General features: G+C 43.7%; 1 protein-coding gene across 1 annotated transcript in view; it reads left to right on the forward strand.

Annotated features, from left to right (window-relative positions):
- Nucleotides 1-1,124: 1,124 nt before the first annotated feature.
- Nucleotides 1,125-17,313, forward strand: part of LOC138510432 (serine/threonine-protein phosphatase 2A catalytic subunit beta isoform) — a 161,803-nt gene continuing 145,614 nt past the window's right edge. The window contains exon 1 of the mRNA XM_069626086.1: nucleotides 1,125-1,693. Coding sequence (XP_069482187.1) covers nucleotides 1,592-1,693 — 102 coding nt within the window. The 5' untranslated portion in view covers nucleotides 1,125-1,591. The remainder of the gene's footprint in view (nucleotides 1,694-17,313) is intronic.

Raw genomic sequence — 17,313 nt, forward strand, 5'->3', positions numbered from 1 at the left:
TATTTAGGCCACACACTCTTGATGTGCTCTGACATAATGAGCTACAGGCACCCCACCAGGCGGCCCTTTGTAGAGATCAGCACCCTCTACCCCCCCAGGAAGAGTGTGCTTATCTCTGCCTCTATTACCTAAAAGGATGCCTGGCAAGGGACAGCCACGTTTTCAGCCGTAATGGTGGATCTGCCCTCACCAGGCATTTGACGAGGGGTATCCACCACACATTCCAACAACCCCTCCTAATTAAGGCGGGTAAAATCATTATAACCCCAATGCAGTCTTATGGGAAAACAGCATTCTCCTGATTTCTGTTGTGAAATCTCCCTCTTAGGGGCTCCACAATGTTGCCATGTCTGCATCAGCACCATTAAGGCTGAAAAGGTGAGGCAGTTGGAAGCTGAGGCCTTTCTTCCTAAAGCATTCAGCTTTCAGCAGGCCCTCACCTTTTCTTCTCTAATGGTGGCACTGGCCCACAGGCAACTCTTGGTTAAAGGGATGCCTTGCAGGTGCCAGTGCCACCTTTATAGAGAAAAGGCTTTTTTTTCTGAAGCCTGTAGCTCTCACTCATGTGCCACGGCTGCCAGGGGACATTAGCGACCCCTGGCATTGCCCCGCCTCAGACCCATATTTCGGAGACTGCCCATGCTCTTCCCCGGAACACATAAAGCCCTGGGTATTGCACATCCAGGAGAGTGGTGGATAGAGATGATTGCAGTCAATGGAAGCTGAGCCTGAAAAATAAGTACTGGGAAGAAGAAGAGGGACGTGGAGGTAATGACTGAAAGTGATGGGGTCCATTTGAATGTGGCAAAGCTGGCGGCCATCTTGTAAAAGTGACGAAATCACAAAACATGAGGGAACAAATATAACTGAAATAATTTAACATCCGAAGCGACAGACATCCACTGAACATAATAACACATATTATTTTGTCAAGTGTTTGCTGTATTTCTGACTTCTGCTTAATGATTTGTATTGTGATTCACACTGTGCTCTATACATGTTTTGAACCAGTTAACCTAATGGAAAATAAACATAGTAGAAAATAAGCAAAAAATGTAGCTCGTCCAGAAGGAGTAGTAGCAGAAGACGCATACAAAGAGCACCGGGTGCTCCACATCATAATGAAAGTCTACTTTGGTTGGAAGGAACGCAGAAGTCAGTTAGAAAGTCTCCTTTTAGTGTTTATGGCCTGTGGACAGCCCCAAACACGGAAATGCCTCAAGGTGACGTCAGCGAGATAGGGGCGGTCGACGGGGAAGTGCGCATAGCCGGGGCGGCCATTACAGGAGGAGAGTTACCTAGTGGATGAGGGCCCCCATCATTGGTAACCTATAAGGGGCAATAATTCGGCAGCCCCTTCCGAGGCGTAGTGGTTCGTTCCTTTCCCTTCACGAATGTTACACGGAACGCACTGGCCGAAAAAGAGCCGCCTCGGAGGGGGAAGGCAGGGCAGCAGGTGCTGTTTGGAACCGAGGGTGCTGTTTAAACGCGCCGCGGAGTTCCAGGGCTGAGCGGGGCGCGTGCACAGGCGGCGGGAGGAGCAACTGCGCCGGGGGGCCCCGCGGAGGGAGCAGCCCGAGCAGAGGACAACATGGACGAGAAGGTGTTTACGAAGGAGCTGGACCAATGGATCGAACAGCTGAACGAGTGCAAACAGCTGAACGAGAACCAAGTGCGGACCCTGTGCGAAAAGGTGTGTTTGGGAGGAGGATGGGAAGTGGGGGTTATGCAGGGGGGGGGGGTAATGGTATTTGTGGCCTCTGATGACCGTGGGAAGGTGGCCCGGGTGCGCGTGCGCAGAAGGCTTCCTGCGGCGGGCGGGACATGGGTGGGCAGACCTCAATCACTGGGCAGCAACAGCCCACCCTTCCTCCTTTAGTCGGGCCTTTAGTGCTCACTGCGGCGGGGGCTTCATGAGGTCTGCTGGTACCAGTGTGCACTCTACAAGTCTGTAGCAGAAAGCCCACCCATATCTACACACATGGGGCCTGCTTATCACTCTTCAATAAGGAGTACTTGGAGACCCCGCCCCTTTCTCCCCACCGCAAGGAACCTATTGAAAGTGTGGTCTTTCATAATTGGACATGGCTATTTTAGGTTTGGAAATATATTGTGAATGTAGCATTTAACAACCAGAGAGCATATTTTTACCTAGAGATTTATTTAATGTGCAGGATGTACGAAATGGCAGCTCAAACTGGCCATGCGCCAGTGTCCGCATTTAATGTATTTATGAACGCCGTTACCTTTTCAGTATTCCGGATGTCGTATTCATATGGTTGTCGTTGCAACCGACGGAGCTACAGGAGATTTCAGAAAAGCCGGAAGGAACATAAATGGTTTAGTGAATGATAAATTGGACAGCAAATTACACTAGTGAGGGACGTTGAAATTATCTGACGTACTTCAGTTGGGCTAGTTCCTCATAGTTTCCATGGGCTGCAGACTGGCAGGGTGGGCAAATTGATGGTGGCACAGAGGGTTTAGGAACTTTGTTGGTTACAGACAAAACGCAATGTGGACACACTTTACCACACTGGCCTATCCACTTGCCCTACATCGTCTCTATTGAAATCAGGTATATTGATTCAGAAATGGTGACCGTTCTGTGCGCCCCTCAGACCCAGACACAATCAAAGTAAGACTGGCAACGCAACTGCTTTGATAAGTTAATGGGCCTTCTCATTATACCAGACGCTGCAGCGTGCACGCACTGCACACCCAACCATGTGTAGAATTTACTGGCATCACCTCTGCTCCTCATATCCCAAATCGCAGAACATTCCAGACACACCTCCCCCTTATTTCCTTTCAACCCCAGTAATGACATGGCCAGGGCCCCTGGTTTCCTGAATTTCTGGGATTTGTTTGCTTTGGTTATGCATCTACTTGTAATTCAAATGGCTTGACTAATTGCTCTAAATCTTCACCTGGCATATTGGCATCACAGAACCTTGTGCCCCATTCTCATGAATTTGTCCTTCAAGGGAGTATCCCCTACCTTCCCTCCCCACAACTGTTTTATTTCCTTCTGCCTCTGCAGCTGGATACAAGTAGTGTCTATCTGCGCAACGAGGGTGCTTGGCTTCTCCCTTGGGAATGGAAAAGGGGTTTTGTCTTGGGGCTGAGCTAACCGGAACTGCAGCTAAAATGGCGGCACTCCTGCCATGTCGACATGCTGATTCTTACCACAGTACCTTTCTCACATCTTCCACCTACTTCGACTCTCTGCTCGCACCTTACCGAAAACGTGTACTTCAAAAAACAGGGCCTATAACCCACTGCCCTATATAACCTATGCAACCGCAACATTAACATGTGTTGCTCATTCTGTGTTGTATATGATGTATCCTTTTGTGTCAAAACCAGTGCACCAGATATTTGGAGTCAAGAGTTTTTTACTCCCAGTTTTTAGAATTGGAGAGTATGTGTGTATGTGTATATATATATATATATGTTATAACTTCTCTTCCTCTCTCATTTCATTACTATCTGTTTTTCATTTTCATGGTTGTGGTTGCTACTCCTTTTGATTCTTTCTTGCACTCTTATGTTATTGGCCTGACTTCTCTAGTCTTGCTTTTCTATTTCCATCTCCGCACCAGCTGTTGACTAGGGATGTAACGGTATAATGGTATACCATTAAAGATACCGTGAACAATAATAACCGTCACTTTGTTTATACCGTTAAGTGTGCTTTTCAATCTGATTTGGAAAGGCTGCAGTAAGCAAGTGCTGGCACACTTGGTCTTGCACTGTTGGAAGTGCTGTCTGCCAAGGGGTTCTTGTTTGGCAGACAAGAGCATAGGGAAAGTGAGGCCACATTAGTAAATGCAGCTTTGCTGCTGTGACCACTCTTTCTCTGTGTTCAGTAGAGTCAGGCCAAAGATCAGCCGTCTTTGCGCAAATTGTGTTGAAAGCTGCCCAGTGCCTGAACCTTTCTGTTCCCCATGCAAAGCTGGTAACGGTGAGCTGACTGACTGGCTCTATAAGCATACCAGAGACTCCATTTCATAGAGTCCGCCAGACCTGCATTTCATGGGCAAACTAGAACAAAGTTATTTTGTTTCAGGCATTATTTATTTGAAAGGCAGCATACAGATTTGAAATGTTTTCAGAGTCATGCTGCTCCATGCTACAGGCCAGATTTTCTTTGGTGATTGTCCCGATTTGCAATTAGCAAAACCACAGGGACATCACAAGGGTGAGCTGAGGGCCTTAACTGAAAGTGAGCATTTTATTTATCCTTTTTGTTCATATGTAAACAAATGTAATAAAACGTTCAGTGACTTGCAAAACAATGGTGCCAGGAGCACTTTGCTTAGCAACTACTCAGCCAGCTAGAGGCAGAAATGTATCGATTCAGCCTGGCCCGGCATCATGTGCCATTAGTTCAGTAAGTTAAGGTCCTACTGCACTGAGAAAACATACACTGGAACAGATCTTGCTCTGGCTGTGCAAATTGTAAAGAAAAGGACGGCCAGTGAAGTCATGCATATCAAATTACTCTGCCCAAGGTTTAGAGTCAAGGAACTTAAGTTTCTCATGGTCATGGATTGGATAGCCACCCAGTTATGTTTTAGCTTAGAATTCTGTGATCTGTAATTTTCCCAACAATTTGAAAGATGGGAACTACATATTCCAGAATTCAAAGGGATGAATGAACTGGATGCCCTTCTGATGCATGTCCACAAACAACTTTAGCTCTGTAGACCAGGCAATAGGCCCATGGCCGAACCAAAAATGCGAAATGCTTGTGTGGGCTAGTTTTTTGTGTCAAAGTAGGGCACTTTTTTGGCCAAAGTGGGCCAGTTTGATGAGTGACTTCACTATGCGGCTAATAGTTTTGACCACTGTTGCTGAATAAATATTCTTTTAAATGTACAATTTGCATCACATTTCATCAAAAATCTCCCCCTTGGGTACTATTCAAACAGTGTTCCAAAAGGAATGAATTCCCATTTGCAACTGTGGGCAACTTTTATGTTGGTGCCCGAGCGAATTTTTTGCCCCAGTCCAACCCTGCTGTAGACTATGTGAACACTGGGCCTATCAGTGCTTTCTGCTAGTAAATAAACTCTGCCCTCATCCCCCCACGGTCCTCTGTGTAGATTTGCACATTGGCACTAGAGGTGTTGCTTTGCTTGATCCTTCACCTGCCTTCTGCATATGGCACTGGACTCAAGCAGGCAGGACACATTCTACATTCAATTTGAAGTATCCAGAGCAATGGCGGTGAAATATTTCTTAGGTCTATTCTCAATTTGTGACACCACCCATGAAAGCATTCCTCCCTCTGAACTTGTGTCACAAGGGTCCTAATGCACTCAGACCTGGGGAAAACTGTAATGATGGGGCTCTGGTGAGGTGATGGTCTAGGCCATATTTCTGCCGATATGTATTTTAACTTTGTCATTTTCAAAGTTCTTCTTTTTTGCCACTATCTTTAAGAAGGTAAATAAACATGCCTTGCAAGAATCAAGAAAGAAATCAACAGCGCCCACTGAACGGTGTCCCTTTAGGATTACATGGTCAGTGGTGACTCCGATTAGATCACTATGCAACCTTACGGTGTGTCTGCGTTGGCTATGACATTTTGACAAAAGAAACACAATGACATGGGCTTTCAGACTGCACATGAGTGGCTTTTCTCCCTTTTAATGGGATAAAGAGTTGTCAAAACAAACTTTGTCGCAGCAAGGGGTCATGATGCCCATGCCATGTAGTTCCAAAAAAATGCAAGTCGAGGCCAATTTTCAGAGCTATGACCTGTGACTGAGCAGCACGCTCATTGCTCAAAATGTGCATTATAACACTTCCACTAGTCACTCTTTCATTCAAGGCGATCAACGAGTGAGCGCCATGAAAGACAAGTTCTGCAGCCGCCTTAGATTCCTGGAGGATCAGCTAAAATGTGCAGAGACAAGTTTTAAAATGCTACCTTGCTACAGCTTTAAAATCCTGCCTGCATATTCGTAAGTTAACTAAAAAGCATTGACTTGGTAAGTTAAAGAACTTCAAATGCAAAAAGTCCATTTTTTCGGTATAAGTAGTTTCAGTTGGAGCAGTTTTTAATGCCATTCCTTAAACCACAAGTGCCTGACACAAAGTCAATGTTAGCAATAGGAAGAATAAATACAGTGCCAGGAAGAAAAAGGATTTACTTTGGGTTGGCGGCTTTGGGGTTTATTTATTTATAATGGATAATGTTTTCTAAACATATGACAATGGTCTATTTTCCTGGTTCCACCATTGAATTCACATATAAGTCACATTGCAAAATTCAGTCATCTCTGCAGGGATTTCCTGCTGCCATACCAAAGGGTAACATGTCCGTGATTACTGAACACCTATTGGCCCGCAAGTATACTAAAGGCTGTAAAAGAGAGACAGAATATGAGCACAAGCGCAAACTACCATCAGCCTCCATCTGTGGCATGCAGATTATCAAGATGGCAACATGTTCATCTTCACCAGTAGCCAGTGGGGGAGCTAAAAGCCTAAATGGCCACTTAAGAAAAGCTATTAAGTTTGCTTTGGCAGTCGCAGCAGGACCCGCCCTCCTCTTCCTCCTCCTCCCCACATGTGTATTTGTGGTGTTTGGTGGAAGCAAGGGGTGGCATTTCAGTGGAAAGTATGTTGAAAAGGCCAATTCTGGCCCTGGGTGCCTGGTTTTGTTTGTGATGATAAATCTGTCATGTGTATGACCTTTTAGAAAATATTTGTGATTAGTTAACTGCACCTGCTATACTGCGATAACCTTCTTGCCAAATGACGGTATATCATGGTTATCGTACCGCCATAAAACTAATACCGTGACACCCCTACTGTTGACCTAATGTCTTTTACTCTGCTTCTATCCCTCACTCCTATTGTGTTTGTCCTAGTATTACCCGTTTCCCTTCTCTATTCTGAGCCGTTACCAGTATAGGGGTCCTCATGGCATGTGTGTTCTACTTCTGAGCCGTTATGGGTATAGCAGCCCCAATGAGGTGTGTTCTGGATCATTACAAACACAGCAGCCCTGAAGAGCTGTGCGTTCTGAGCAATCGCAGGTATAGCAGCCCTGACCAGCTGTGTGTTTTGAGCCATTACAGGTATAGCAGCCATGAAGAGCTGTGTTCTGAGCCCTTATGAGGTGTGTTCTGAATCACTGAACAAAATGTTACAATTGAATGTTAGCTGCATCTTAAATGGACAAGGCATTCATTATTTTTTTTACTAATATTTTGTCGCCCGAGTTTATTTGTACCTAAATGAGCAGCAATGCTTCAATCTACTGAAGAAAGACATTAGTGAGATGAGTCGGGCCTTGCAGATTAAAATGTTTGCTAGAACTGCAAGTTGACTTGACCCATGGCAACAGATGACAACTAAAATGGGCTTTCTGTGAAATGTTCCATGTCACCACAAATCCACTTTTGTTTGGTACACTGCTACCACCCATGCACAACGACTTTTATGTGACATTTACTGCAAAGTAAATGTTAAACAAGTTTAAATCCTCCCCTGCAAATGGTACTCGCCCTTCATAAAAATATACTCGACTATTCGAGTGGGTGAAAAGACTTTGGGAGCCCTGAACGAGCGTCTGTAAAACGTAAAAAGGTTAGCTGCATGAATGGACGCAAACAAAAATGCCTTAAACAGTTTGGCCAGCTCTCTCCTGCAGGTGCTAATACATTTAGAGGCTTACTACAGTGCATGGTATTGCAGTATATCTTCGGTTTTTTTTTGTTGTTTTTAAATGTATGGACCATTGATCGCTATATTTTGCTCTACATTGATCTAGTTGGCTTTGTGTATTCATTATGTAAGATGAAGGAGAGTAAGAGACTAAGCAGAGTGGCTGGCATAGCAGGCAGAAACATGGGCAAATTAGGGGGAATACTGTAGTTTGCGGCCATCTCACTTTCTGGGTAGCTGGTATAAAAGCAACAGGGTGATAAGTTAGAATGTCAAGGTGTATGGATCAGCTCATGGGTTGAGCACCAGTTGCAAAGATGTGTGCAACCAGCAAGTTACAGAACTAGGTTTACCATCAAAAGCATATGCGATCATGTACATTTTCAGAGGTGTTCACTTTCTTCCACAACAAAATGAAATGTAGTTCGACACTGTGATTTAGATACACTAACCTAAACTTTAGTGTAATACAGAGATGATGCAGTGTTTTACAGTATCAATATTGTAATTATGCATTATTTAAACACTTCCATTTTTAGGAATGGAATTGCACGACTGTCTTTTAAAAGTGAATAAAGATAACACATACTGGTCTTGCCGGACATGATCTAGTTGCCTTAATAAAAGTATCGTCCCAATTACTTCTGGTTTGCAATTATTGGAGGGAAAAATAAATTCTTGCCTAGCACTTCCACATGGGCCTTTGGTACTTAAGAGTGGGTGAAATGATTATCCTTCACTCGCGCTCCCTCCATTAGTCCTTTTGAATTTGCAGTGAAAAGAGGATGAAGAGCCCCAGGGGCAAGAGGATTGATTTAAGTTTTGCTGTTATTTCATTGAACAGGGTAAGCTAAATAGCTAGCTTTGCTACACGTGTCAATTTGATTAGCAAACCTACAGAGTTGCATAGCAAACTGCCTGGCACGCTACTAATTTTATGCCTTGAATGCATATCTTTGAGGTACTCATTAACTCGCCTATTAACAGGATTTGAACTAAAAGGTTTGAACTAACAGGTTACACAATCTTTGCAGCAGGGCTATTGACCCACTGAGCTGTGTGTTTCCCGATAAGCTGTGGACACTGAAAGGCAGATAGGATTAGGGCACTGGCAGCTCCATGTGAGGCTTGCCTCACATAAATGGCTTGTCAAAAGCTCTAAGCCTGTGATTCATAATAAGACTTTAAAATGTGCAAGATTTTTGGCAGTGGGACTCAGTAAGAAGCAGAAGTTTTGAAAAGTGCAACACCTAGTAGAAGGGGTTGGAAGTATGACAGTGATGCCATAGGTTGGTGGGAAGAGCTCAGACTCTGTACTTTAGCTCGCTGCAGAAAATGCCACCACATGTTTGTGCTTTCTTAACAGCAGCTCTGTTCATAAATTAGCATTCCTGCTAAGAAATGTGGACATGATGTAATCGGCTCTGCTTTGAATATTTGGCATTGTGCCATGGCATGCATACGGTATAGCAGCTATTTTGATAAATTAGGCTACTTTGCCTGAATATATAGCAGTCCCGTTGAGGGGTACAGGTGCAATTTATGCCACTGAAAATACATACAGCACTGCTTCTACCTGCATCCAGTATACCTGCTTGCGGTGGGTGTCGGAAAGGGAGTTAAAGTTCGGACCACATGCCTAGCTATGAAATAGGTGCGCTTCTGTGATGAAAAGAAAACAAAGTATGAAATGCCCATGCTGCTGCTACTGCACTGGCTCTATTAAAGCCAATTAAGCAGAAATGCAGCCCTTAAGACATTTTCATTTTACACAGTACTTCATGTGTCCTTGAGTGAAACGCATGTTCATGATACTTTAATAACACAGTAACCTACAAAATGCAGGCAATTGAAGTGCACAAAACAATAAATTCTTTTACATTTCTCAAAGTATTATCTTGATAGAATCATTAACCGAGGAGAGTGTTTAAAAAAAAATGAAAGACTAGGACTCGTCACAGTTGCTACTTTCAAGGAACTGCGTTGAATACTAAGGCAAAGATTGGATTTGCTAGCGGCTGCTTGCCAGGCTGTCACCAGTGAGCTCCATGATTTATGGGGTTGCTGCCATAAATAGTCCCAAGTGGTGAGCAATTAAGAATTAAAAGGGGCGTATTGACAAGATTTCTGTGAGTTTAAAAAAAAATCCAAACATCATAAACTGGAAGCCCATCAAAGGTAGCAACCTGATAAAATAATTTGAATTCACGGAACCATCAACCACTAACCTGGATGAAGCTTACCTCAATCGAAAAACAGACCTGCTTCATAAATAGATCACCAAAATAATCGGCAATCTCCCAGGAAAAACCTTTTCACCCCCTATCACGAACAATGGCAAAATGGTTCACTCCCTTCCTCTGCACCATGAAAAATAAGAAAAAGCTGAAACTAGATTGGAGGAAAAAAAACAACTAGGCAAAAATCATAATCAAAAAAAATCCAAGCACACAAAAAGGAAATTCAAAAGGACAAAATATGACAATCACACAAGCCAGCAACACCCAAAAAACTATTCAGCATTATAAAGGAAATTAAGAACCCACTTGGTTACAACACTACACACTAACCCATGCCCCCAATCGTGGAATGCCAGTACGAACTCCAAAGCTTCCCCCAAATACTAGTAGACATTAGTCAAGCTGGTAAGAAATGGCAACTAGGCAGCCCTCTACCCCGTGGACCCCTGCCCTCCATATATCTATTAGACCATCCACGCACAGGGCACACCTGGAATGCTACACAAACCTCTTTAACCTATCACTTGCACCAGGGGAAAGTACAATGATCGTTCAAATCGGTATACATCAAATCAATCAAGGACACAGCCGGCAACGTCGAAGATCTCTACTCGAAACCTATGTCTAGGGACTACACAGGGACACATAGAAAAACATCAGCTGCTAGACCGGCTTTAGGCCTAAGAGGGACATACAGCACTCCTCTCAATCTGGAACGATCTAAAGACAAACGTAGATGCTGACAAAAGCTTGTCTCTGATATCGCTGGGCCTCTCCACAGCATTCGACAGTCAGCCACAACATCCTCATCAAAAGACTACAAATGGGAATCACTGATTTACTCCTCCTACGGATTAAATCATTCCTAACCGAAACCACCTCAATTAAACCTTTAAAATCTACTCCAAGGAAAACCAAATGGAGTACCACAGGGATCGTCCCTATTCCCATTGCTCTTCAATATCTACCTGACCCCATTAATCAAGCTCATAAAGACGCAGACACGCAAATCTACAAAGTTGAAGACTAACAAGAAGACCACTAAACCCTAGAAGACTGTCTACATCAGTTCTATGAATGGATGAACACAAACCGCCTCAAACTCAACCCTGGCAGAAATAATGGTTCTACCCAAAAACAAAACTACAGAACTAGGAACAGCACAGACCCCATCGACAGTCAAAAACGAGTCTAATGGACAACAAGCTAACACTAGAACCACAAGTAAACGCAATAATTAAGAAATGCTTCTTCATCCTGCAAACGATGAAAAGGATCCTACCATTAATCTCCTTCACCCATAAAACGCTCAACATCTCCCTCCTGTCCAGAATAGGCTTTGCCATTAGCCTATACCTCGGAATGCTGGAACGCCTGCTAAAGAAACTGCAATGTATCCAAAATGCAGCAGCCAGACATTTCCTCAGACTACCGCGAAGGGAACACCAGCAATAAAAATGCTACATTGGCTGCCATCAAACAACGAATCGCGTTAAAACAAAGTCAATAACGCACAGCGCAATCCATGGCCAAGGAGCAGAACTCCTGCAAAAGAAAATACGATTTTTACCGACCAACAAGACCACGCTAATCAAGCAACAGCATTCGCCTGGAACCAAAAAATTACACAAGGGGGGCGGGGGGTGTCTTTCTCCCAACTGGCAGCAAAAACTTGGACCATTCCTGAAAGAAATGCATAATACAAAGGATCACCAAAATTTCACCGATCAGATGGGGACGACTAGGAATGGCAAAGACACCACTGGAAACGGAACACACCGCAGCAAAGCATGCATGAAAGGAAGAAGCCGGGGAGGAACACTTTAAGACCCACCCCCAAACAATAACCCCACTCTAGACCTCACCCCAAGGACACGCACCATAGCTGCATAGATGGGAGCATTACCCAATTAACTGGCACCCCTAGAGGCCCGTAAGCACCTGCAGGGGGCGGAGGCAAGGGTAGGCAACCTAAAAGCAAGTTCAACCATAACCATCTCCATCCAGGGATGGGAGAGCCTTCATCGCCTCATGACCATAGACGCATAGATGGTTTGAGAGGAAAGCCAACACAATGTGCAGAACCCGGCTAATGAACCGCTACAAACGCGCAGCCCAGGCAGAGATGCTGAGCACAGAAGTCCGAACAAACTAAGTAAGAAAAGCCCCACTAACCTAAAGTTCCACATACATCTCTTAAACACTAAACAAACACAACCCTTTGCATGCACTGCACTACACACCACACATAGTCCCACACATTGGAATCTCCTAAGCCGTAAATCGCAACCTAAGCTCTGAACGGTGCAAACCAACTGAAGCGGTCAACAGTACATCGCAACTCTCGTTGTACCTCTTCAAGCTATGCCCTACTAACACACCCCCACACCATTTTCAGATCTGCCAGGCCACTCCGGTGGTGATGGTGCACAGTGTAAATGATCTTTAACATTTACTGCAAATAAGTTCTTTGCAGTACATGGTAAATGAGCGTTTCACTGTGCTTGGCAGGCCACTGCAGGGGGGAGGTTGTTGGAGGGGCCAGCATTGCCCCTAATATGCTATGTATTTATGGTGGTATGCACCGTTTAACAAATAAACGTGGATTTTCTTTCCCTAATTTTTTGGAGAATTTGCAAGGCCTATAATAGAGTTGGTACTGTTGGCATCTCACATGTAGTTGGCTTACAACTGAGCATTTAACCAACATAAACAAGTATAGGGATATATAGTATATTGCCATTCAGCCCAAAAATATCGAGATATGACTTTTGGTCCATATTGTCTAGCCTTGGGGCAAGGGGGATATTTGTACTCCCGATTTTTGTTTTTTATTTTTGTTTGTGAATGTATTTGCCTATTTTTGGCAAGTAAAAATGGCTGATAGACCCTTCATCTGTAGGGTTTGATGTGAGAATTTGATTATTTTGAGTAAAAATAGTTGAGGCGCATGTATGATCCCGAAACAAATTGCAGTGCTTTTCGGTTCTTCATCAGTAGTAGGTTTGATGTTGTGGAAAATGGCAGCTTCTTGCAGATGAGAATTAGAGACAAAACGTTTACACTATAGGAAGTAACCCATCTGACTTTTTAAATGTTTTCTACAGAGTAACCAAAGGGCTTGCATTGCATTTTCCCAGCACATGTATCATTACTGATGTTTTCTTGCATGAGTGTTCTAACACGTGTGAGCACAGTGAAGCCCCATTAAGCCGCGTTCATTCTGTTTGTTTGATCTGTCCCCCACAACACATTTCGTGCAGCCATTGACCTGCATGTATTTGCACTTCTGCTCCAAGTCTTACTACTTTGTTTTCAATGGTGTACGAAGCATGGGGGGTACGGTGGGAAGCATGCCCTCCCCCAGTGGCGCTTAAGACGCAGACTCTGGCAAAGAATGCTGAGCAGGACCATGGTGTTCCTACTCGGCACCCTCATTGTCCTGGCAACAGAACACCTTTCCCGTTTGTCTAACAGTTCGAGTTGAGGACAGCACAATGGCTCTCCCAGGGAATTGACTTGTTTCTCCAGCCCTACAGATAAGGGATGTATCTGCCACTTTTATTCCCTAAAAACGGAAATGAGGAGTAACAGTACTCGCAACAAAAAATTGGAAACTTTCTTTTGACCTTTTGCCCCTGCTTCCACTTGCACAGCTCCATGGACCTGTTTGGACAAGCAGTGCACGCGGTACTGCAGCAAGACATTTCTATTGTTACAGCCTGATCCGAAGAAGTGCCTTTTAATGTGTATGATTAACTAAGTCCAAAGAAATAATTGTTAGAAACATTTCCCAGCTAAAACATATATTTTTACTTGCTTATGAAATACTCCCATTGGGTGTTCATTTTCCTTTTACTGTCTAAATTTGTACTCCCTAAAATGTACTCCCAACTTAAAAAAAAAAACAAAAAACAAAAAAAAGTGAATGAAACACTCACTTCACAATCTTATATGGCCACTGTTGCTCTTTGTCAACAGAGCGTTAGTGTGCCATTCGGCACTAATGGGAGGCAGGGTGGACAATAAGCGGGGACCTTTGTACCTAAGAAACGTGAATGGGGATGATCAGAAGTGGCAGGGATGCATAATAATAATGCATGCTTTGTGAAATAATGACTATGGCTTTAAAACCCAAGGGGGGGTTTGTTTGGCTCGCATTAATATGCAGGATGGGAGAACAATACTAAAGCCATACTCTTGACAATCGTGTTTCTATGATTGTTTATAGTGTGAAGTTAGTTTATTATCTAATATTTTGCTTCCAAGGCACTGCAAAACATTAATATCCACTAAACTTGTGAAGATGTGTTCAGTTGCTTAATTTGTCGCATCCCGTGAGATCCTTGGCAAATGCTTTAATCGTACTGTCTCAACTGCAGCACTGTAAGTAATTCACTTGGTTCTATGATTCGCTGGAATTCTGCCCAGAAACGTATTTTTTTTTCTTAATGTGGTGGGTGCCCCACTCATCCCTTTTTAGCCCCTTACTCCAAACCCCTTTAAGTTTTGTCGGCAGCATTCTGGTGAAGTAAAATACTGTCGGCACAATGACAGGATACAAATTAATTTCATAATGCTTTAAAAAAATATATAGTTGCTACATTATATAATTGTGCAATTTAGGTATATTGCACCAGTTATTTGCCACTTGTCTTACTTATGGCAACTTATTCTAAAGCCCCCGCCACCTCCATGGTGCCTTCTATTGAAGACTTATGATGCTCCTTGCAATGTCCTTTTCTGTTGCAATCATATGCAAATTACGAGGCTTGCATGTATGGTATGTGTTATTACTTGGCTAGACTGGCAATTGGGGGCAGCGAGTTTAGCTCTTTCTTACTGTGGCATGCCTTTGTTTTGGGCATCCTGTCTGGACAGCAGTGTTGCCGTGTGCTCCTGCTTGGCCTGACTGCCTGTAAAGCAGTGGTCTGGAGCAGGACCCGGACAGCAGTGCAGAGGTATGTATGCTTCCGCTCTGCACCCTCCATGCACAGATGGAGTAGGGGGACACGGCTCCATGTTCCACTGTTGTATGGAGTCATCCTATGGGGCCAGGAACGTTTGTGTGTCAGTGTTGCATTAATATTTCTTCTAGCGGTTTTAACCACTCTAGTTGAAAGTACTAATTGAATGGTGTTTTACCTATAACGGTTTTGAATGTCTCTGAAATGCGTACTTTTTTTCATACTTGAAAAATGAAACTACATTTATGATACATTTGAAGTAATGCAAACCTGTCTAAATGAGAATTAACTTCTATTTGAACTGATTTGTTCAAACCTGTCATTCATAATTGGAAGCAATACCTGGAAACATTATTCAACATAATTTGACTCTTGGAGAAAAGCCCTTTTTTTAAACGCTTAGAAAAATGATACTGATGATACTTTAATGATAAAATGTGGTTTCTTTGTTGTGATAGGGGAAAAAGTGTTTGAACTAATGTGACGATTGATCCCAGCAATCGAGCATTGCAGTTTGAAATAGGAAAGCTATCTGGCTTTGCTCGATTTTTACTCTTCGACACATTAATATTTCAATGAAAGCTACAAGAAATGTTTGTTCAAAATACATCCTACAACCCCTCAACTGCCTGCTGAGAACCTTGATTCCCCTCCCATTGGAGACAACAAAACAGTGTCCCACTACATGCCTCAAAATATGTGATATGTGGGAAATGGTGAACTGGTTCTATATCTATACTGAAAACAGGCTTTAAGAGATGTGCGGACAGTGATTCGATCGTCTTATTGCATGATCCGCACAGGATTTCTCTGGTGCCTAGGTGAAGAACAGCCATCGATGACCAGCAAGGCCTTCAAAGATAGAAGATCTAAGCTCTGCCTTCCACACCTTTTGAAGAGAACATCTTCCGAAGAAGCCTCCAGAAAATAATCAGGGCCCAGGAGCGACTGGTGACTTTTCATAGTCGTGGACAAACTCGAAGAAACACCTTTGTTCCTCATCTTCCAAATCGTCGCCCGGCGCTTCGTCAGTTTTTCCAATAAGACTGTTTTAGCGGCCGAATGGGGGAAACTTGAGGATACAATGATGAATGTAGTTTCGAAGACCGTCCCTCGAAAGAGCTGTAAAAAGGCTTTTGATCCCACGGTCTTCCAAGACCAGCAGGGAAATTACTAAGACGTTGACCCGCTTGCCCAAAAGCCTAAGTCTGAAGACCTCTGGGATGTTGCACGTAGAGTCGACCATGAAAACCAAATTGAAGCCAAAATCTTCTGCGACTTCCTTGGCCCGTCTACCTCAGACACAACTTCGAGCTTTAAGCACAAACCGAATATAGATTTAAGATCATTTTTGGTCCATTTAGGAGGAAGACTACGTCATACCCTTTAGGTCTGACCATTTTGGAACTCTCAATGTTTTGAAGACTTGGTCTTGGCTCAATCCCGGTTAGAAGACCTAGCCACTTGTTTGAAAGAAGCCAGTGATCTGGCTGCCTCTTCTGAGGTAAAATTTGACATGCCTGATATCCATTCTCCTGACATTACCCAGGAGGACCTCAGTCATCTTGGATAGATGCCCCCCTCAGAAGCCTGTGCTTCCCCTTCATACAGCACTAAGAAACCCCATTTTGGAAAACTGGAAAAAACCTTATGCCGCTCCTGCTGTCAACAAGGAGTTGGTGAAGAAATATAGATTTTGGGATAAGAGATACAAAGCACTAGCTAACAGTTTCACTACTGTACGCATTGCATTAAAAGCCACTCGTGCGTCTTGTGCTATGACAAAATGTTTGTACGCATTGTGGAATGTTATTGCTCCAGCATCGGATCTTTCATAGCATGTGAATCTATTAATAATTTCCAGTCAGGTTGGGAATCCTTGGGTTAACTTTTACAATAGAAAATAAAGGAACACTTTAGGTGTTTATTTTGTATCCCATTACCCTCCTTTTGGGCTCTTTTGGTCCCCACCAATAGGACGTGGAGTATGTAGCTCCTCCCCTGCAGCCTCCTTTCCGATGCATTTCAGAGCTGCTTGCTTTCTGGACTGCAGAGCTCGAAGGATCTCCTAGGGAAACCACTTGTGAAGCATCCTCAGGGGCTGGTTGATGTTCAGTGATTAGATGTATATTGATTGTAATCAGTTTTTTTTTTTCACATGCTCCTGTGGAGGGGTAAACCCATCCTTTTATGCCCAGTTTGTGCTAGTCTGGTGGGTTTCTCTAGTGTTTCTGTGGCTTCTCACCCTGCTTTTCTGAGCTGTCCTGCATCTAGAGTGTGCAGTCCCTGAGATGTAGTCCTTTGTTTGTCTCTGGCTTTCTCCCCCCACCCCACCCCTCTTGCAATTGGTTAGCATAGTCTGGCATGTCTCTGCCTTGCTCCTGGCAGCCATTTCCACTTGCCTTCTGGACTTCTTTCCA

The sequence above is a fragment of the Ambystoma mexicanum genome, chromosome 6p (assembly GCF_040938575.1).
Source record: "Ambystoma mexicanum isolate Mex_15411 chromosome 6p, UKY_AmexF1_1, whole genome shotgun sequence".
Taxonomy (NCBI): Eukaryota; Metazoa; Chordata; class Amphibia; order Caudata; family Ambystomatidae; genus Ambystoma; species Ambystoma mexicanum.